The following is a 23,388-nucleotide window of genomic DNA, read 5'->3' on the forward strand; positions in this document are numbered from 1 at the left end:
AACAGAAGCATGCCTTTTGTATGTAAAGCACACTTTGTTGATAAAGGCGCTGTATGCTTCAGTTCATATTTATAATGCTTTTTGAAAATTGATGAACTTATGTTACCAGATAGCTATACAAAAAATGTAATCTTGTTTTTATTTACTACATTCTTAATCTGAAATAATGACAGATTTCTAAAGGACACAAAACATAACCTAAATTTAATACCAGTGCAGGAAAGCGTTTAAGGAAGCTTAATAGTTAAAAGGAGAAACATTTGTGGTTAAATGTAATGATTCTCTTTCTTGTCTAAGGGTGGCCAGGTATATACATTTTTAATAAGAACTTGCTGAACTATTATATGTTCATATTTATGAATATATTTTTTACATAATAGAAGTGCAAGACAAACTGATGTTTAGCTTAACGGCACTATTTTGCATGGACCTTCATTGGTAACTTTTTTCCTAAGGTACCTGTGGTATACCTGGGAGCAGAGTTATACTGTGAAATCACAAGCCTTCAAAGGGGGTTGTATTATTGTTCATGGTGCATTTATTGTTCATGGTTATTTACAACATTGTATATTATTTTTCACAGTAAGGAAGGTAAGTGTAACTGTGTTTTCCCTTGCTAATGAATGCTGATGCATACCTGCCAGGACATTGACTGTTTCTGTATCACTGAACAGGGTTTTGAGACATAGAGGACAATTTGGCAATGTCTCATTGACCTGGCAGCTGTTTGATAATGACTCTGCGCTGAGGCCAGGAGAAGAGTTCTATGAAACTTACGGGACTGTGTGGTTCACAGATGGTGAAGGATCAAAGCCAATAACACTCCATGCGATTTCGGATAGAATTCCTGAATTCAATGAATTTTACATTCTGAAGTTGGTGAATGCTTCAGGTATTGTCTTCCATATCACCATTCCCTTCATATCTGGTAGAAAAGAATTATGTTTAATCAATCAAAAAGAAACCAACCCTGGAAAAAGCTTTGCCTTGAGTCGTGTCTTGATATCCTATACATTTCTGGTAAGGTTTTAGGTTTTATTTTTCATTTAATGTTAATTTAGGTATATGAATGCAGTTCATATTCAGTTCCTGAATTGCTGTTGTACACATTTGGGTGATTTAGAAAGGATGCCTCTTGGTGATTTCAGAGATGTAGATCTTCGTGTAGTTGAAGACGAAATAAAGCTATTAAGGGCTGTGCATGTTGTCTACCATAATGGAGGTTTGTTGGTTTGTTTGCTTTTTTCTAGAGGAGGTAAAATACTTACAGTTATCACTTCATATGACTTAAATTACAACTGCTACAAGTCTGCTACTGAGCAGAGCTCCAAATCTTCTGGACTCATTTCACCTCAGTACTATTTATGGTCCTCTGTGCCCAATACAACAGAAAACATGCAGTGACCTTTCCTATAAGTGAAATCCATATGCATGTACAGAAGATTTCCTATTTATAATAGGTAGATCACTGCACACTTTGAACATGGAGGCTCTGCGTTCTTATCATGATCTTTGTATCCTGGACTGTTACTGTGCAGAAATAGATGACTAATGGCAGGACTTGTCAGCAGTTTTAATGCACAGCTGGTTACTGATTTTGCAAGGTATCTCTGCTTCTGTTTCAGAGGCAATTGTGCCAAATTTTGTCATTCCATATTAGTGTAAATCTTGGAGTAATACGAGAACTGAATTTGGCCCCATGTTTGTCAAATGAATCAAAGGTAACCTATCTCATTTACTAATTCAGAAAGGTCAAGCTAATCTTGTTTTAGCTGAAAGATGAATGTGTGTTTTGCAGTTGAAAAGTAACATACTGCTTTGTTTTCTATGAAAATTGTCACTAGTGTTTTAAAAACAATACAGTTAAATTATGTTATTAAATCAGAGCATTTTCTAAGAGTTCAGAGGCTCTTTAAAGAAGATTTAAGCCTTTTTAGAAACACATTTTATTAAAAAAGCTGTAAGTACTTAGTAGCTTTTTTCAGACTGTGTTTGAAACCGACTATAAACTTTTGCTCTAACTTCCATTATATAGGTGGGTCTCCTGGTCCTGGTGGTCAGTTGTCTGAAACAAGCCTTGCTGTAACTGTGATGATCCCATTCAATGATGACCCTTTTGGAGTCTTTGTTATAGACCCAGAGAGCCAGGACAGAGAGATAGTGGAAGATGTTCTTTCTGAAGATGATCTTTCCTATATTACAGACTTTACCATCTGGAGACAACAAGGCACCTTTGGTGTTGTCCGTTTAGGTTGGGAAATACTATCTAGTACGTTCGAAGCTGGACTACCATCAATGGTAGACTTTTTGTTGCTGGGATCATTTCCAAGTTCTGTACAATCTCAGCCCCACATGAGGCGCCGTCACAGTGGGACAGATGCTTTGTATTTCAGTGGAAAAGAAGATGCATTTGGGATTATTGGTCCAGAACACCCATACAGTGGAAATACTGCAGTAACCAATTTTACATTTTCAGCGTGGTTAATTCCTAATGTCAGTACTGATGGCTATATAGTTGAAAAGGATGATGATAATGGGACCTTATATTATGGTGTGAAAATCCAGAGAAATTATTCTCATGTTTCTGCAGTGCTTCATTATACAGCATTAGGATCCAATACAACATATATGGCTAAAGCAACAGTTCTGAAATACCTGGATGAAAATACTTGGCTTCACCTTCTGATTACTCTGGATGAAAGTATAATTGAATTTTACATGGATGGAATTGCAGTTCTTGGAGGAATGAAGAGCCTTAAAGGAGAAGCAATTGCTGATGGTGAGGCAATAGTCAATTATTTTTCTCCATATGTAAAGTTCTGCAATGCATAGAAGAGTCTAGCTCCTACACAGTGGTATGCAAGATGGTAAAATGATTATATCTGATGAGTTAATTGGAAAGAATTGATAGAAAATGCTGAGGATTTTCAAAAAGCATATGGAGATTAGAGCTGGGGAAGTTCGAAACAATTCAGAGCTGTAACAGAGCTTGGATTGCAATAATTTGAAAACAAATAATTTATAATTACATTTATATACGCATGCTCACCATGTACACATAGTTATATAATTTTGCAATTAGTAATTTCTGTAAGATTGACTGCACTGTAGCTGAGAAGGAACTTTCTTCATTTCAGCTTCTGAAATGCAATGGTTTTGTTTCTAGTTGTGCGTTCTATTACAACTAAGCCAGTATCTTGTAAGCAATACAATTTTTGAAGGTTTAGATTTACTCTAAGTATGTATTTACATGGTATTATGAAAATTATGCCTAATTTATGCCCCAACTGTGCTTGGTGTAATAATGTTCAAAAAAACATTAGCATGTCTGTTTCAGTTTATCTGACTGGTTAGTCCCAGATGTGATTGTAGCCATAGGTAACCATTACGGACATTCGTTCTGAACTACCACAGCAGTGAGCAAAGTATCAGAACAATTCCTTTTTTAAAGGATATTGTGTGGTCGAGATACATTTATATTTACTCTTTCTTTTGCAGTTTCCTACTCTTCCATGTGCATTTTTTTCCTTGGAGATCACCTCCTTCCTTTTCCCTTTCTTCCTCTTGACTTCAGTTTCACATGTTTTCTTTGGTGGGGATAAACAGTAAATGGTTATAAAATTCTTGAATACAATTTCCTTTTCTATAACCAAAGATGGAGAATTAACAAAACATACAGTGGCATTAAATGCATATGCATCCACATACATATATGTACACAAACATAGCGAGAATAGATTCATTAATTGTATAGTATTGTATTTTACTTCTGCCTTTACGTTTCCGGTGGTTGGAGTCTGAGAAATAAGTTTTCCCTCTCTAACAAAGTAGCGCCTCTGCAACTAATAATTTCCATCAGATTTTCAGTACTGTAGCTTAGAAAGAATTTTTTTACCTTGGTTTCTAAAAGAAAGACGTGTGAAATTCAGTAATGCTTTGATTGCTAGAAGGTTATATCTGAGTCACTGTAAATTTTATATAGTAGCGGAGATGGCATATGCTCCATCTGGAGATACTACAAGTATTAGGTAAGGATTTAATCTCTCTCCATTTAATATTGGATACTACACAGTGGTGAGCATAGTGGCCCAGTTTTTCTCACCGTCCTCCGCCTTGTGTCCTGGGACCATTATCAGCTGCTGTGGTTCCTCATCTCAGAACTGATAGTCAGTGTCATACGTATGCCAGTACATTCAAGAGCGTGGCTTCTTCCAAAACCAGAAAACAGCTAGAAAGAAGAGATAGCTGTATGTTTTAGCACAACAATGGCAGCTGTTACCCCATGATTTGCTGAGTTAGGATAATTGCTTGGAGACAGAGAAATATTAATGTTGTTGTAAAAAGCATGCGGATTTTGGTGTACATTTCTGAAGCGCACATTCCCAGTGCATTAGCGGAAAAGCATGTCCAGAAGGGCTAATGCCGTGATGATGAGTATCATCAGAATGGATCTATTGTCCTAGCAGAGAGAGACAAAATGGGGTCTGTTTAGCAAAACAAAAGGTGAGAGGGGTTGCAGTTGCTCTCTGCAAATCTCTAATGGAAACATGAGAGACATTACCAAACCTCATTAAAATAAGGAATGGTGACGATGTGCTGGTAGAACTAGTAGGATGAGAAACATGAACAGTCTAGGATGGAATCGTTCAACCTGTGATGATCTACCTGTAACACTGTGATGAGGCTCGAGGAACCTGCTGATTTTGCATTTCAAGATTGATATGATTCCTAATACAGGGATAATAAACAGTTTACCGTTGATTTTTAACAATTACAGGTATTCAGCTGCAGTTTTATTACTTTGTAGAAATACAATAATGTGAGGAAAATTATAATTTCCTTCTCAGGTCCAGGAATAGTGAGAATTGGAGCAGGAATCAATGGCAGCTGTAGGTACACAGGGCTCATGCAGGATGTAAGACTTTATGAGCGTAAATTGACACGAGCAGAGATCTATGAACTCCATGCAACTCCTGCGAAGAGTGATGTCCACCCTGTTTCTGGGTATTTGGAGTATCGGCAAGGAGAGACCAATAAATCATTTATTGTGTCTGCAAAGGACGACAAAGAGGAAGAAGGAGAGGAATTATTCATCCTAAAGCTCATTTCTGTGCGTGGTGGAGCTCGGATTTCACAAGAAAATACCACGGCGAGATTAAGAATACAGAAAAGTGATAATGCTAATGGTTTATTTGGCTTCACTGGAGCATGTATTCCCGAGGTAAGGTGTTCGTAGGGCAAATTACAGGTGAAGTTTTGGACATAGAAAAATTAATGGCAGGATCAATTGACCTGCACAGGGCCTTGATTTCACATTGCTAGTTTTTTTAGTTAAGCGAAGTTCTAGAATTTGGAAAAGTGTAAGCTCTGTTAATGCAGCCTCAGTCTCACTGGTATTTGCAATATCATTTTTAAAAATCCCCACCCCCCCCAATTAATTTGTTAAGAAAATTGATTTTATTGCATAAACTGAAGACTAAGGCTTACATTTTTCTAGATGTTTTTTCCTTTATTTCTGTCAGATCTGAGACTGGGTTATCAATTAGATTGTAAGATTTAATTTTATTTTTTAGAGAAAGTACTATTTTTTCCTTTTTCCTTTAAAAAAGAAAGATTTTTATTTTGGTTTTCTGTGTTACAATGATGTGTTTGGAAGAATTTTACTACAGGTCATGCAATGACAAGGTGTGATGTATTTTTCCACAATAATCTGCTGTTATAAGTTATAAGGTATAAATTGCTTATATTTGGTGTGAATTTGGTTGATACTGGCTGTGAGTTGCGGTTTTTTTAAACTTCAAATTGTTCTTTGGTGGTAGCCACTCTTTGTGCAATATATAAACTTGCTATTTTTTGGGGGGGATGATTGAAATAAACATAATTCCTTTTTACTTCTTCAATTAATTATAAGGGAGAAAGACATGATTGGTACATGTTTCTATTGCTATTGGATTATTTTGGAAAATAAATTTCAGAATCCTTTCCAGTTTGGGAACTCTTATGACCTTTTAATTACCTTTTTTTCTAACTGAGGTGGTTATGTTGTGTTTGAAAGTAGCAGTCTTGCCTGAATAATACTGGGTTTCAATTTGGTTCAGTTTCCTTTTTATGTGCCTACCATATGCTGTGATAATAGATTCCTTCAGTTTCAAATGCCACTGATAATACTGTGGTGCCACAGATCATCAACCAACCATGAAGCAAAATTAAAAATTTATATGGCATGTTAATTATTTTGCACTTATCTTACGTCCATTTCACCAGGGAAGTATTAAAGCGCTCCGTGATGATGCAGATACACAGCATTGTTTTATCTATAGTTTAATTGCTTTATGTGCATATCTGTCTACTGGGCAGCTGAAGGCACATGCAGTATCTGCACTGTGTTATACAGCAGCTCTGAAATTTCTCTGATGCTTAGGGTAGCTTTAGCCTTTCTGGCAATTTTCAGATAAAATAATTTTCTATTTTAGTTCTATGGTTATAAATTTCTAAAATATATAGGTAGTATCTATACCAGCTTTGTTACAAATACGTGAAATTGTTGCTGCTGAAGTCATGTTCTCTGTGAAGACAGAATGGTGAAGAGGACTGTAGCACAGAAAAATTTTTTAAGTTTTTCCTGAATGATGATCATATAGTTTAATTTTAACATATCTGTTTTTTCCCCATAGTGTTTCTAGTTGGGAAAAGGGGGAATCCAAATGTTTCTTTAAATTATTGCTAATGAAAATTGAAATAATTGACAATAGTATAAAACAATAGTTTCACTTGCTTTTGACACGTACATTTCAAGCATATTGATTCTGTCTTTGACATGTAGTTTGGGGTGAGAGATTGTGTCCAAAACAAACCACGGGGTATAGTTATTGACTTACCTCTATAGTCCTCAGGGAGATACTAGAAGCTGTTGCAAATTCCACTAATACTGTTCTGACTGCCATCAAGTTCAGCTTTTCTACCACTCTGTAAGTGCCAGAAGTAATGTGACAGCAGTTTTTTACCTGGACATTTCACTGGCATTAGGGAATTCCATGTTTTGCATTTATTGCTTTGATTTACAGTAACAAATATTTCAATTTCTTGCTTTCTTCCAGATTGCTGATGAGGGTTCCACTGTATCGTGTGTTGTGGAGCGTACAAGGGGAGCCCTGGACTATGTGTATATAAATTACATTATCTCACAGGTTGATTCCACTGGCATTAGTTACCCTGTTACCGATTTTTCTAACAGCAGTGGCACTATCACATTCCTTCCTTGGCAGAGATCAGAGGTAAACCCTGCCTTCCTATTAACTATTCATCCTGCCCTTTGCAAACCTGCTGGAAAACACCTTCTGAGGATGCTTGACTGGTTTTCATACTAGAGAGTGCTTACTTCACATGGCTTTTGTTGTATTTCGCAGGGAGTTTTGCATCCCTGACAACTAACAAGCGATAATGATAGACGCTTACAGGTCTGTGTGTATCACAGTTCAGTGGTCACCATGGATGCATGTGTGTTTGAATGCACATAATAGATGAGATATGTTTACATGTATGTATATATTAAATTTATGTATATCTGTATGTATACTTGCAGTGTAGATAGTCGTGGGCTGAAATAATGGATCCAGCTACTTTTGAAATTGGAAAATGATCAGGTTTTGGTATGACTTTTAGAACTTAGATTTATCTCCTCATCGATTAAATAGACAGCGGTACATTTCACTGTTGTAATCAAGTGTCTTGCAATGGCTGTTGGTCACGTTCTCTCCCTTTTGCTTAATCTGTGAATTCAATCCTGTCCCACAGCACAGGAATTCCACATTTGTTTGAAGAGGTGTGGGACCACAATACTGTAGAAAGTTGATGTGTGCTTTCTATTAGTGTTCGTGAAATAGGAAGGGTGGATAGTAGTAGAAAATGCTGCCTTTGGTTTCACTTCTGTCACTCTGCTGAAGTCAGTACGGATGACTGAAACCAACTGACAACATCTGAAAAGATCCCAGTGGCTCCACGAGACCTTTGGTCCCAGTTAAACAATGTAAATGATGAGAGCCTGGCAAAAGCTTGTGGGATCTGAAAATAGTTTGTTCTTGTCACTGTTTATTCAGCTTTAATTTTCCATTGAATCATACTACTGCATTGCATAAGGTCATATAAAGAAAATTTTTCAAAGCTGTTTGAGTCTGGCAGCATGTATGAGGCCTGCCTTATTCTGTCTAGTGGCAGGAGAGGGCTGTTGTACCCTCTTACTCCACTGCTATGTCGTCCAGTTTATTGTCTGCATATGGTAGAATTAATGGGCATAGCCCTAAGAAACAGATTGTGAGCAGGTGCTCATCAGGTGAGATATCCTAAGAGACTTCCCATTGATGTTTGTAAGCTACTCAGTTCCATGCCTCTAATTACGGTCAGCTACGTAAACCTTTTCATCTGTATGTTTGTCTAATCATAGCAGAATATATAGAAAGTTGGAATCGCCCGAGGTGAATATGTAGCCTGTGCAGAGGAGGTTATGTTAATCAATAGCATGATCTGCAATCTCAAGCGTCAGGTGACATAAAAAACTTGTTTTACTTGCTCTTTAAATTGGATTAACCACTGTAATTATCTCTTCAGAAGCACAATTTCTTTAGGATTTTGAAATCTATCAGATACCTCATTTCCAATATATGCAATTTAAACTGTGCTTATGGCAAGGTAGATAAATAATTGCTTGCTTGGTTATGTGTTTATGTAATCTGAAGCACTTAGGAAAATAAGCCTTTCTTCTCTGCCAGCTTGGTAAAGTTGTTTCTGGATTTCAAATTCTAAACATAAAATATTATCCTAGAAGTTAGGTTAAATTACATGGAAAGCAAAAATGTCGTCTACATTACTTTCAGAACTACACAGCAGGTACAGCTGGCTGACTAAGCAAAGAGTTTGATGAGTTAAGCAGAGTTGTTAAGCTCATAAATGACGTATGTGACACGGTTTGATTTTTCCATGATTTGGTCCTTCTCTAGGTCTTAAATTTGCATGTTATTGATGATGACATTCCGGAGCTAAATGAATATTTCCGTGTGACATTAGTCTCTGCAGTGTCTGGAGATGGAAAAGTAGGTTCAACTCCTACCAGTGGAGCAAGTATAGATCCAGAAAAGGAAACTACTGATATCAGCATCAAAGCCAGTGACCACCCATATGGTAACAATGATGGAGATGACACAGTCTTGTTGCAGATAATTATATAGTTCTAGCTCAACAGATAAAAGCTTTGCTTAGGCTAGATAGTTGAGGAAGCAATGCCAAGTATTCCACTTTATCTAACTTGAAATTAGTTAATAATTTTTATACAAGATTGAAAGCTAGTTACTGATTCTAGAGAATGTTATGAAAAGGCATCAAACAGGCGATGATTCCCTTCTGAGAGTACATAAAGGTTGCATGCAGTAAACCCTGTGTAAGTTTTTCTCAGATGAGAATTCCCAGTGCAGAGAGTACCCAATACTATGACACAATGAGGCTCTTTTGGGAAGAGCTGAATTCAGTACTGTGATGTGGCTGTATCAAGACTGATATGGATATCAGTGAGAGAAGGGAAGGTACTTAGCATATCCCTGGAAACAGCACAATTGAGCCCTAAGGGCATATCAATAATTGGGGTTTAATTTCAGAAATGTTAAATATAAGTATTATATATAATTTGGTTTCAGTGTATTATCTTGATTTAAATTTGGTGTGAGAAGCAATGTAAATAGTACCTCTTGTCTGCCAGGTCTGCTACAATTCTCAGTGGGGCCACCCCCTCAGCCAGGTGATGAAATGATTCTGCCAGCCTCTGCTGTGCCCCATATTACTATTAAAGAAGAAGCTGGACACATCAGATTACTGGTAGTTCGTGCACAAGGCCTTCTTGGAACAGTTCTGGTGGAGTACAGAACAGTGCCGCTTACAGCTTTCAGTCCTAAAGATTATCAGGTATGACCATTGCCAAGATGCATACATATTTTAGAATTTAGCTATTTGTCCTGGAGATAGCCTTCAGTTTGAGTATTTTAGCCCAGCTATGATTCTTTTTACAGATACAGTTTGTTTTATATGATAATGTAATAAATCAATGTGTAATACTGGTGTGGTTTAACCCCAGCCAGCAACTAAGTACCATGCAGCTGCTCACTCACTCCCCAACTCCCCTGGTGGGATGGGGAGAACTGGGGAAAAAAAAAAGGTAAACCGCATGGGTTGAGACAAGAACAGTTTAATACCCAAAATAAAGTAAAATATACTACTACTACTACTACTACTACTACTGATTGAAATGGAAAGGAAGATAAGGAAAAAAGGAGAAACAAAAGTCAAGGAAAAATAAACCAAAAAAAAACCCCAAACCCCCAAATTATGCGCAATACAGTTGCTCACCACCCACTGAGCAATGCCCAGCTACTTCCCCAGCAGTGATCTTGCCACCGCCAGCCAACTGCTGCCAGTTTATATGCTGAGCAGGATGTTCTATAGTATGGGATATCCCTTTGGCCAGCTTGGGTTGGCTGTCCTGGCTGTGTCCCTCCCCAACTTCTTGTGCCCTTCCAGCCCTCTTGCTGTCAGGGCATGAGAAACTGAAAAGTCCCTGACTTATTATAAACATTACCTAGTTACAACTAAGAACATCGGTGTTTTATCACCTTTATTGTCATACTAGATCCAAAACACAGCACTGTGCTAACTACTAGGAAGATTAACTCTGTTGCAGCTGAAACCCAGACAAATACTCACTTTAAAAATAAATATCTGTGAGTTTTACGTCCTTTCTGTACAGCCTGTTGTATTTCCTAGGAAAAAACTCTGGTTTTGAATTTTTTTTCTTAAGAGAATTGGCATTGCAGCAAGAAGGGATATGTGCTATTGTTACTGAGTGTACCAGACTTTATATGAACATTCAGGTGCATGTACAGGTTAAGATTATGCTTGTACATGTCAGGATTTGTACATGTTCAGCAAAATAACCTGCACGTATCTGTGTTTGCTTGTCTAACTGATATTCGTGCAGAAAAATGTAGATGAATGCAGATGCTCATAATTCTGTGAATTTAAATGCTTTGTTCTCATAGAAAAGGCGTGGCAGATTTTTTAACAGCTTAAGTGAAGAAAAGTGAATGTTTTGACAAAGGCAAACAAAATCAGGTTCTATTTCTTTTTTATATGGGTGAAAACATTAGACTTGAACAAAAACATAAAGACCTTTCATATTTCAGGCTGTTGTGGGCACGCTGGAATTTCAGCCAGGAGACAGATACAAGTACATTACTGTTAACATCACTGACAATTCTATTCCTGAATTAGAAAAAACTTTTAAAGTGGAGCTGTTGAACCCAGAGGGAGGAGGTAAGGCACATTCATCAATCCATTGGTTGTATTTTCGTGATCTCTACTCATCCATTAAAATCTTACCTTTCTTAGGTGTACTATTTCCTTGTTATTTCTAAAGACAAACACCCACACATTCCTCAGGCAGCTGTAATTTTTCTTAGGAAAGTTGTGTCCTTGAGATATTTTGTTAATCATTGCTGGAAAACACCAGATTCCAAAGAAAGTGTATTATTGTCTGGCGTTAGGTCATTTAAAGGCAATTGCTGCTTTTCACAATACATAATTTCATGGTTGCTAATGAGAATAGAAATGATGTAAAAAATATATTATTTTCATTTTTTTAATTATCAATATTTATAAAATATTTAAAGCTAAACAGCCGAAGTGTTGTTTTTTTTTTTTTTTATCTGCCACTTCAGTGAAATCAGAGGAATTGTGATATACTAGCTCATAACTTAGCTGGATTAGAGAAGTAGGGGACTGTGTGTGTTGAGAGGCCTAGGGGGTTTACCCAAGCTGGAGAGGTAGCTGGTAGGTTTGTGGAAGAACAAGAAAAACACTCAGTGCAAATCCTCATGTGAGATTTAGTCTCACAAGGGATGGCAAGCATTGGTCCTCCTGCCACAGAACACCACTCAGCCCTTGCAGCATTTGTTTCCATTGGAGCAAATTTTTAAGGGAAATCGTAAAGCTGGTTGAAGGGGAAAATGTAATTAGAAACGTTGGCAGCCATAAAGTGACTTTTTAGCTGATGTTATTTTTTTTAAACAATCCAGAAATGCAAGTGTGATGCCTTCTGGGAAGTTGTATCATATTACTTTGAATATCTGTAGTGCAACACATGGCACTATGGTGTATCATAGTGATTCTTGTGATAAAAACTTCAGACCTTTCATTCATGTGGACTTTTTGGTTGAATAGTTGTTTTGTTAAGCAAACTTTTCACTTCCCCACCTCCCTAACCCCCCCAAAAACATGTTACAGCTAACTTTAGTAATTCGCTAGGCAGATACCTTCTTAACACAAACCCGCTTTTTGGCCTTTCCAACACCATTACAAGCACAAAATTTAGGGTAAAATCTCCATTAATTAAGCTTTCTGCAGATTTTTCCAGCTTTCTGACATGTTATCACTTTGTGAAAAAATATTGGAATAGGAGAGTTTGGGGGATTTTAGCCTCTGGGTTGTTTTTTGGTTTTTGGGGTTTTGGTTTTTGTTTTTAATTCACATTTCCAATTTCTCCATGGCAGACCTCATTTAGGAGTGAGAAGGGGGAAATACAAATAGGGGAGACAAAGAGGGAAAGAAAGAAAAGAGAAAACAGAGATGCATGTGTTTTCTTTCCTTCTGACCTCCCATTGCTATTTCCAATGTCATAAATTGAATAAGAGGTGGCATACACAATATTTTTTCTGGCTTTTATCAGAAATTCTGTATACTTCCATATCCAAAATTGATGCCTTCCTAGAATACTTCCCTCTCTTTTTGTGTTGTCCAGAAATGTTTAAATTACTTTCTGCTTTCTCTCTATTTATAAATGTATATATGTGTATATATCTGTATGTCTGTCATCTTAAAGTTGCTGAGCTCTTTAGATATGATGACAGTGGTAGTGGTGATGGGAACATGGATTTCTTCCTTGCAACTGTCCATCAACATGGTAAGCATTTTTGATTAATCCTATTTTTTACTGCTAACTATAATGTCCTTCCTAAATTAGTATACTGACACAACTTGTCATAATATTACTTTACTTGCAGTCACAGGTGATTAATTTAGATATATCATAAAGTTCTGTCAAAACATTATTTTCCATTTTAATTTAAGCATAATTTCAATAGCAGTCAGTGTTTAGTGTAACACAGAAAATAGCAGCTTCTATACCATCAAAGTTACATTGTTGCAAAGCACAATATAGTAATTCCAGAAGTACAGTTTACAAAATTAGTTCTGTTTGAAAGTGGTCACATTTCCTGGAGAGAAAAAAGCAAAGACACTTTTTAAATTTAAGGTAATTAAAAAATTTCATGATTCTGTGCTTTGATACATGCTTTATTTTACTTTGATTCACTGCATGTCAAATATACTCTTAAAGAAAAATAAGCTATTAGGTTTTTTTTTTAAAGGAATGTATTGATTGTTTTTCATTTCTTCTCTTTGAGTTTGTATTTATGTCATAACATACAGAAAACAAAGATAATTTAATACTGAGAAAATTTAAAAAATACTAGATGCAGAAAACATTTGAAACATCAGAACTGAGGGAAAACCCTGATGTTGTAGGACTTCAGATTAAACCCTACAGACCTGAAAACGTTCCTTGAGCACCCATTATCCAAACGGAATAATTTATTTCCCTGTGACAGCCTGATTTTCGATTTTATTTTTAAATGGAAAGGATTTCAGTTTGAATCTGAGAGTAAGTCTGTGGTTTAGTCAATTTTTGGAACTTCCCTGGGGATTTTTTAAGTGCTTTTCCCCTTTTCCTTGTTTCCAGAAATCATATTCTGTGCCAGGTTCTTTCCCTTTCTAAGTGGCAAGTTATCTCACCCAACACAGTATTTTTAGTAGTAGGATTTACCAGAGTGTCTCTGTTTTTCACTCCAGCTTATGTTAGAATGGGACCTGCATTCATCTGGTCTATCTGTTTACTGTGGTTTACCATATAACTCCCCACCATCCTAAGTTCTGCTCCATTTTCATTCATTAAACCTGAATTTAATTTCTGTTCCTCCTTTAAAATATTCGTATTTGTTATATATTTGTTGGATAGTTCCATAGAAGGACTGCGAGGACTGCATTAGTCAAAGTCAGTTCCTTATCCATGTGGATAGCGATCATGCATTTCAAAAAAACAAAAGCAAAACAACACAGATACTCCGGTCATCCTCTCCTGTGTATTTTTTGTAACCTATGTCTTTGAAGAAAAGATGCTAGAAAAAATAACCCTTTTTGGAACTTCCACTTAACAGCTAGCTTGGGAATTGCATCCCACATCCTCGTGACTATTGAGGCTTCTGATGATGCTCATGGTGTGTTTGAGTTCAGTACTGAGTCACTCTCAGTAAATGGAACTGAGCCTGAAGATGGAGATAGCAATATTGTGCTGCAGGTTAGAAAGCTTTGAGTCTCATACTGCTGTGCAGTCCTCTTCTGTCTCTGTTTTTTACTGGGTGTTGTGTGATGTTTTTGCCGTAAGACTTTATAACAAACTTCTGTCTTGCACATCTGTTTTGCCATTTCATACTGAGTTTCCAGATGTTTCCAGTTGAAGCTAAAATGATGTAATATTAACATCCACAGATTTAAAATTACTTCTACTTGTTTACATTTGAGGTACTGCTATCTTAAAAGATGATACAACAAAGACAGCAAAGCTGAGATAGTAAAGTTTATACTGTTTTTTTAAAACACACATTTATTTTAACCCATCATGTCAATGTCTTTGCTCAATTCCATCTCATACTTTTATGTTTTTCTTTCTCAGAGAACAAAAATATGCAGGTTTTTTGTATTTTTCACTTAGGTTGTGAGAACGCATGGGGCCTTGTCACAGGTGACGCTGCACTGGATCATAGTGTGTGATCTTAACAAAGACCTGATCTCTACACATGGGAACGTAACGTTTGATGTTGGCCAAGTGACAGCAAATATTACAGTACAGGTTTCTCCTGATGAAGTTCCTGAATTGGATAAGATGTTTTCAGTTATGATCATCAATGTCTCCAATGGCCGCCTTGGAAATCATACTAATGCAACTTTAACTATCTTAGCTAATGATGATCCATATGGAGTCTTCATCTTTTCTGAGCGAAACCGGCCCATAAAAGTTGAGGAAGAAAGAAAAAATATCTCCCTGACAATAATCAGGCATGGTGGTCTCCTTGGTACAGTAATAGTAACATACAGAACTATTGGTGACGATGAGAAGTTACCCTTTCTTCCACCTGATGTTGTTAGAGCAACAGAGGGAAAAGATTATATACCCATTACAGGTCATGTGATCTTCACCGCCAATGAAAGTCAGGCCACAATATCTTTGCCTATTTTGGATGATGATGATCCTGAGAGGTCGGAGTCTGTTTTTGTGGAGCTAAGCAGTATTGTATTGATTGAGAAAGTACAGGATCGACCAAGTAAGTTATCTTACGTATGTAAAATTTACAATTTAAATATGAAGGCTTGTGTTACATTTAATAGGATAAAGTGCAACAAGTTAAATGATAAACTTTTTAACCGCAGCCAGTCTGTATGTTTAAGAAATCTCTGAGTTACGTGCCTTGTGGGCTGTTGGCATACATTTCCTCCAGTGCAGTGTTTTGTAAAGGATGGATGAGCATTTCTTTATCACTTTTTCATTGCCTTGTCCAAGGTCTTTCAGGCCAAATAGATAAATGTTGGTTTTGTGCACTAATACCTGCTGTTTCTGTAAAGTTCGCTATTAGGAAATAACTATGCTATTTTTGCTTATTGAAAGCCAAAGAAGTCCTTTAAAAACAAATTGGTGTAGAATTACAGCCACATGTTGCTTTTTTAGTGTAGAGGATGCCTGCTTCGTCCCTCGTTTAGATAAATTCTGGTCATTACAGCCTGATTTGTGCTTCAAAGCTTCTTGGCATGTCTAATTGCTACCATGCCCCAGATTTATCTTGATATTAAGGGAAACTTATAATATAATTCTGCTGGGAGATTGGAATCTTATTTATATTTCATTATAGCAAATTAAAGTATGAAATTCTCCTGAACTGTATTGATCTTACTACTGGCCTTATGGACAAATAAATAAACAAAAATTCATAATAAATAAAGCTTATAAATAATTAATAATTATATAATTAAATAAATAAAATTAATTAAAAAATTACTTCACAGTACCTCACCCCTTAAAATAAATTATGGCTTGTATGATCCAGAGCAGGGTAGAATAGTCAGTTACTAAAAATCGTTATTTTTATGCCATAACAGCATTCAAACACCAAAAGTATGTTGTTGCAGTTTGTCATTATACTTTGTCCAATTCTAAAAGAACCCCAATTTTGCTGAAAGCTAATGGCGACTAACCACTGAACTCACTTCTGTGTCTAACTCTACAGCCATAGATAGCAAGCATCTCATGCACCCCCTCACTAAGTTTTCTTTATGTTTCAGTTGTAAGTTCTCCTCGACTTGGATTAGTGGGTGAGACAATAGCTCATGTAATTATCAATGCCAATGATGATGCTTTTGGAACACTTCAGCTTTCTGCTTCAGCTGTGCGAGTTGCTGAAAATTATGTTGGACCAATCATTAACGTGACCAGAACTGGGGGAATATTTGCAGATGTCTCAGTGAAATTTAAAGCTGTGCCAATAACTGCAACAGCTGGTAAGAAATCAGAATAGCAGAACTATGCCATCTGTGTTAAAGTGGAAAGAGCATACTGTATTCTTTGGGTATTCAAAGCAAACAAGTATGTATTGAATATGAATTGTTGTATAATAAGTGAAAAAAAAATAAATAATGTAGTGAGACCTTTAGTGACTCTGCTTAGCAAACAGGAATCCAAGCCCATGGGAAAAAGTCATGCATCAGCTTCTAGAAAGCTCTGAAACATCATCACTGAAGAAACTTGCAGGAGAAATGAGTGAAGGAATTGTGGTGTTTGTTTCCCTAGTGGCTCACCACATCTTCAAAAAAAGAAAATAAATAAAAATAAAATATAATGTAGTATATCTAACTACTGTTTAGTCCAGTGTGCATACTTAACCCTGCCATGCATTGTTTGGGTGAGGTTATTAAAGGTTATTAGAAGGGAACTGGGGACTCAGCTGTAAAACAAACAGGCAAAACCCAATCAACACCCAAGAAGACTTGAATGTCTGAAAATGGGAGGTTAAGTTCTTTCTCCAGCTGCACCTATAAAGAAGGTGTGTAAAGAAAGGAGCAAACTTACAACTTGTGCAGGGTCAAAACTACTTCGTTATAAATCAAACCCACTGTATTTCAGCTATGTTCAAAATCGAATGGGCATGTACCTTTTTAGGTTTCTGAGAAGCATGTACCTTTTTAAGTTTCCTTTTTATGTAAGACTTTTTAAAATAAGTGTATAGCTAAATTGATGTCAGAGTATGCTTTCAAATAGTTTCTGAAGTGGAGCCATTATCTAGTGTATCACAGTTGTTCATCTAGACAGTCTTAGAGACAATTTTGTCTAAAGTGAGGTCCACACATAGAGTATGCCCTTTAGTAAAATCTACTTTGACAAAGGTACTTCTGTTCACTTCTATCTCTTGGAAAGCCAGAGAGCAATTAGAAATCAAAGACAAAAACATCATGGTAATGTGACCTTGTTACACTTGGAAGAAAGTAATGGGCCTTTTGTGACTTCTTCTTGGTCTAACAGTGCAAACTCTGTTTTGACCAAGCAGAGTTTTATTTTAATCCATCCAGATATCTCAAAGGCAATGGGAAATGAAAAGGACTGTGTTGTCTAAGTCTGAAGATAAAGGAAGAAAACCATAAAAACATGGAGGAATGCATGTGTAAGAAAAGAGAGAAGTATTACTAATGATGGTCAATACACTGAACTATAATGCATTAATACTCTGGTTTTTATTATTTTGGTTTTTTCATCTATAAATCTAGGTGAGGACTACAGTGTGGCCTCATCAGATGTTGTCTTACTAGAAGGAGAAACAAGTAAAGCTGTGCCAATTTATATAATTAATGATATCCATCCTGAAGTTGAGGAGTCATTTTATGTTCAGCTGCTGAACCAAACAACAGGAGGAGCCTTGCTTGGATCTTTGACTAAGGCAATCATAACTATTGAGGCTTCTGATGACCCATTTGGATCCTTCGGTAAATGATTTTTTTGCATATTTTCTCTCTTCTGTGAACATTTTTACAGCAGTTTTGTGGGTGAGCTGTTACTGAGCAACTCAACAAAAACTTTCAGAAGACAAAGAGGAAGCCTGGATGAAGACAGTAAAGGCAAAGATAAGATAAACTAAATTAAACTGTGTAATTAAGGAGTAATGGTGCTTTAATATATAAAAAATTATTATTTAGTCATTGATATAAGAAGATATTGGAATCTTCCAATGAGATAAATGGATTTTAGTTTACTTTTTTAAAAAAAAACTATTCTAAGTGCTGCATTTCTGTAATAGGTTTAAGCCAAAATCTGTGTTCTGATATCTGTTGCTTAAATCTTTGTTCCTTTTGTTTTACTAGGTGATCATCCAAAGCAGAATTAAAAATCTGGGGAAGTTGAAAAATATAAAGAGAAATTAAAATATATCCTCTTATTCTCTGTCACGTGGTTTAGTTTTTCTTCTGATTTTTATTATCAATAAAATGAATTGTGTATACTTTCCAAAACTAGTTTTGTAACACAGGTTTTGAAAATGGTTTTGGTGATTTCAAAAAGTAATGATATTTCAGAAATCTATCCTTTTGGTTTTCTGTTTGGTTTTTTTGGTGAATTTTTTCCTGCCTTTTCTTTTTCTTACTTTTCTCCCTTCAGTACCCTACTTCATTGCTCTTGTTCCATTTTGTTAATAGAAGGTGGTAGAGGAAAGAAAGAAAAAATGTCAAAAATAAGTATGTCCAGATGGGTAATTAATTTACTTAATTCTTAACAACTAGATGTTTAATACAAGGAAAACTTTTATTTGAAACCAGTTTATATAGAATATATTGATTTATTTCTTCAGTAAGTGGCATGGAAGCTGCTAAAGAGTTTCCTTGCGGGGAATAATTACGAAAATATCTTCTAAGAGGTTAGAAACTGCTCATGGTTAGCCCTGAATAATGGGTACGTTGGAATAAACTTTTTGGATGAGGGCACAATTTTAATGTTAATTTCCTCTGTAGATGAAAATATTAATACTGGAAGCTTGCTTTTAAGTTTAACCTGATTAAAAATGATTTACCTGTGCAAATAGATGCAATCTAGTGAAATATATCTATGTACTTCAGGAGTTTATATATTTACTTTCAGTTTCATTGTTAATGAAATACATCTCTCTGTGCTGTACTTAGTTTTTCAGATTACTGAATTCACTGTGGAGGAGCCTGAATTTGGATCAGTAACCATAAATCTGCCAATAATCCGCAATGCTGGGACTCTTGGTAACGTTACTGTTCAGTGGGTTGCTACCATTAATGGACATCCTGCTGATGCTGACTTGCAGGTTGTCACGGGTAATATTACTTTTGCCCCTGGGGAAGCCATTCAGATGTTGGTGTTGGAAGTCCTGGCTGATGATGTTCCAGAAATAGAAGAAGTAAGTTCAGTTACATATTAGACTTCTAACTTGTCATATAAATGTGTGCAAAGGAAAACAAGGCATGTTCTGGCAGGAAGGTGCAAGAAGTTCAGATTTTACTTTGCTTGTGCTTATTTTTAGAAATACCAACAATTGTTTAGCTGCATTATTTCTTTTTCTTTTTTTTTTTTCTTTTTTGAGATTGTCCATGTAGAATTAACTCAGGCCTCCAATGGTGGTGCTATTGGGTTAGATGGCGTGGCAAATATTATAATACCTGCCAATGATAATCCTTATGGCACAGTCTTCTTTCATCAATCATTATATCGAATTCAGGAGCCACTAGAAAGAAATTTGCTTGCAAATATAACAGTCAGGCGAAGGTTTGTATGTTTGCTTTATTTATAGCTATTATTTTTTCTTCTTTTCTGTCTTGCCTATAATTTCAATTGTCATGCTTCGTTTGTATAAGCATTTGCGTCAATTTCTTGGTCTGCCAGCTCAACACATTTTTATTTCATATGCATTGGTTTTGAACCTAATGTCTGCTTATTAGAAATGCACATAAACCACTTATATATAACATACATTATAATCTGTAATGTAAACCAATTGTACATGATGTACTTGAAGTTTAATTTTGCCTATTTAATTGTCAGAGCTTTAAAGCTGCACAACAGCCTGCTCCTGTAATTTGTACTAGAGGAAAAAATGGGTCAATCCTTGTGGGATGGAAAGAAACAAGAAAAGGAAAACAGGTTTTATGCTTGTGATATGATATCTTGAGGACACCTAAGAGGAAAGGTGACAAGACTGGGTAGCACAGGCTTTGTATTTCTTGCCAGCCCTAAGAAGACTTAAGTTAATTCCTAGAAACAAATGTTTGCAAACATGCATTTTTAACAGACTGCTACCCAAGCTATAAATAAGCAGACTTGCTAGCCACAAAAAACGACACCTCAGTTATTCTTGTACTAGCTCCAAGAGAATCCACTTTAAATAGCAATTTGGAACTTTTCAGCAATTCAGAAAGGGCCGATTGATTTTATTCTTTTTTATTCTTAACCCAGAAACATAAACTATGCTAGACATACTTAATCAACTAACATTACTTTTTTTATTTTAATGTCTTTTAGTGGGGGAAAGTTTGGTCAGCTGCAGATATTTTACAGCACTTCTGAGACTGACGTTGTAGCTCTTGCCATTGAGCAAGGTCAGGATATCCTGTCATGTTACGAGTCTCCTGTAAAAGGAATTCCTGACCAACCATCCAAGACCAGAGTGAATGTGTCAGCAGCGAGTGACCCACTGTATGCCTGTGCCACTCAGTGCCTAAAAGAACAAGTGTGTTCAGCCTTTACATTTTCCAGTGCCTCTGAGATTCCTGTCTGCCTTTGGCTGACATCAGAGATCAGCCCATTAACTAACGCTTCAGGATTCTGGACCTACAAGAAAAATGTAACCACTGCATCCGCTCTTTTCAGCACACAAGCCATCGCTGGTAGCGATTATGAATCTGTTATAAGACAGTGGGCCATAATGCAGGAAGGGGAAGAGTTTGCAAATCTCACAGTTACCATACTCCCTGACAGTCTGCCAGAGTTGGATGAGACATTCATTATATCCCTTTTGAAAGTTGAACTAATGAACATCTCAGCCAGCTTAAAAAATCAGCCGACTATAGGACAGCCAAATACTTCAACAGTTGTCATAATGATGAATGGGGATGCGTTTGGAGTATTTAAGATCTACAGCCTAAGTCCCAATGCGACAGAGAAGGGACTGTATATTGAAGTAGAAGAACGTCCTCAGACCAACGTGCAGCTAATGATACACAGGACAGAAGGCAGCCTGGGACAGGTGACAGTGGAATGGCATGTGGTTGGTGGAACTGCTACCCCAGACTTGGATTTTGTAGGTGTTGGTGAGACTCTGGTGTTTGCAGAAGGTGAGACAAGGTTTTGCACTAGTTTCTCTTTCATAAAACTAAAGAAAAGCAAAAGAACCTGACCAGCACTAAGCTCTCTGGATGTTTTGATAAGTAATGTCTTATTCGTAAGCTAAACATCCCAGAATGCTCAGGATACATATTTAAAAGAATACAGTTCATCAGCATATAGCACTATGTTGCAGAACACACATAGTGGTAGTAGAAAAAAAAAAGATGAAAAGCATAAGTAAGTATTTTTTAAAAAAATATCGCAATGTGCATTATAAAGAATACCATTTCACCAAATAAATAAGGAACAATAATGCTGAAGATAGTTGTTATTTCAAGGGTAATGAGAATGAGAATCAGGTCTAACTGGTCTTTTGTTAACTTTTAGTCAGTACAGTAGTAATTTTTCCTGATGTCTCTTTTTAGATTCTGATATTGTCTTGATTTCATAACATACTGTAACAGCATATTAAAAAAACATAGGCAAACAAAACAGATGAACAGTCAATGTCAGACATTACTTCAGTACCATGCAGCATGACAGATATATTTTGTATTTTCAAAGTCTGAACTGATTGAACAGTTATTTTGAAAGCAATTTATGGGAGCGTAGTAAAGATGCTAGTGTGCTAGCTAGTTTGCTAAACCATCTGAACTCAAAATAAGTGATTCTAAAATTGACCTGTAATCGTATTAGTGGTTATAAATTTAGTAAAAACTGTTTTCAAAATACTTTGAAATTTTTTCAAATTCACATGCACTGAGCAACCAGGTTGTGTTGTAAATTATAACAGATTATAAAGACTGGTAATTGATAGTGCTTGCTGTATACGTTACTGTTCTTTGATAATCCAGAATGTAAGTAACACAATGACAGCCCATTTTAATGCATTCTCTGGCCCAGTAAACACATTCAAATGTATACATACTTGTATTTACATTGTGTACTCATAAGTGTACATGTATATAGGGTTCATCAGAGAGTTTATGCACTTGGTAATATTTTTTACAGGAATAATATTCCCCTTTTCTAAGTTAAATTTGAAAGTCAGAGAACTTACGATGCAAATAAAGAATTCTGGACGTTCAGAAATTATATCTACATTGTTCATTTCTATATAGTATATTTAATAATTTGGCAATTACATTGGCCTAATGTGACTTTTCAATAGTAATTGAATAAAACTCCATAATGACATTCAGGAGCTTCTAGACAGGTAAATAAATAAATGTGCTTCATGTCCTTGAAGTTTTTGAAGAATTTCCTACAAAAAGAGGTGATTACATCTTTTTAAAAAGTGATTTTCATGAGCACATGTAAGTATGTATATGTTGTTCTCCTTGCAGGGGAAACAAAAAAGATGGTCACACTAGCCATTTTAGATGATCCAGAGCCGGAGGATAATGAAAGTATCATAATCAGCCTGGTCCATACTGAAGGAGGGAGTCGGATTCTGCCCAGTTTTGACACTGTCACAGTGATTATTCTGTCAAATGACAATGTGGCAGGAATTATCAGCTTCCAGACAGCCTCAAGATCTGTTATTGGTCGTGAAGGTGGGTAATTGGTGTTGACCACACTCAGTTTAACATTAGCTCCCATCTCGGTGTTTTCTGTTGATAGTGACTCGCAGTGATTGTATCACTGTTCAGAGAATGCTAGCAAGTAGAGGATAACCACATGTATTCATTTGAATTTTTAACTTTTGCAAGCACAGCACTTAAGTGAAATCTGTGGAAAGGATGAGTACACCATTCCAAAATCATTCTATTTATCATCATCTGTGCTTTCCTTTTTTCTGAAGATCATGCCTTGCTTCTATTGCTGGTGCATTTCAAAGGTCCTATTAGCATTTCTTG

At 36.2% G+C, this 23,388-nt stretch overlaps 1 protein-coding gene across 1 annotated transcript in view; it reads left to right on the forward strand.

Annotated features, from left to right (window-relative positions):
* ADGRV1 (adhesion G protein-coupled receptor V1) overlaps positions 1-23,388 on the forward strand; it is a 291,184-nt gene that overhangs the window by 46,372 nt on the left and 221,424 nt on the right. The window contains 16 exon segments of the mRNA XM_056325098.1: positions 675-892; positions 2,036-2,779; positions 4,848-5,221; positions 7,098-7,274; positions 8,994-9,174; positions 9,746-9,948; positions 11,223-11,352; positions 12,917-12,997; positions 14,310-14,449; positions 14,864-15,473; positions 16,486-16,701; positions 17,962-18,177; positions 19,363-19,607; positions 19,791-19,972; positions 20,726-21,537; positions 22,876-23,085. Coding sequence (XP_056181073.1) covers positions 675-892; positions 2,036-2,779; positions 4,848-5,221; positions 7,098-7,274; positions 8,994-9,174; positions 9,746-9,948; positions 11,223-11,352; positions 12,917-12,997; positions 14,310-14,449; positions 14,864-15,473; positions 16,486-16,701; positions 17,962-18,177; positions 19,363-19,607; positions 19,791-19,972; positions 20,726-21,537; positions 22,876-23,085 — 4,739 coding nt within the window.

This window comes from Falco biarmicus, chromosome Z (assembly GCF_023638135.1).
Source record: "Falco biarmicus isolate bFalBia1 chromosome Z, bFalBia1.pri, whole genome shotgun sequence".
NCBI classification, from domain to species: Eukaryota; Metazoa; Chordata; class Aves; order Falconiformes; family Falconidae; genus Falco; species Falco biarmicus.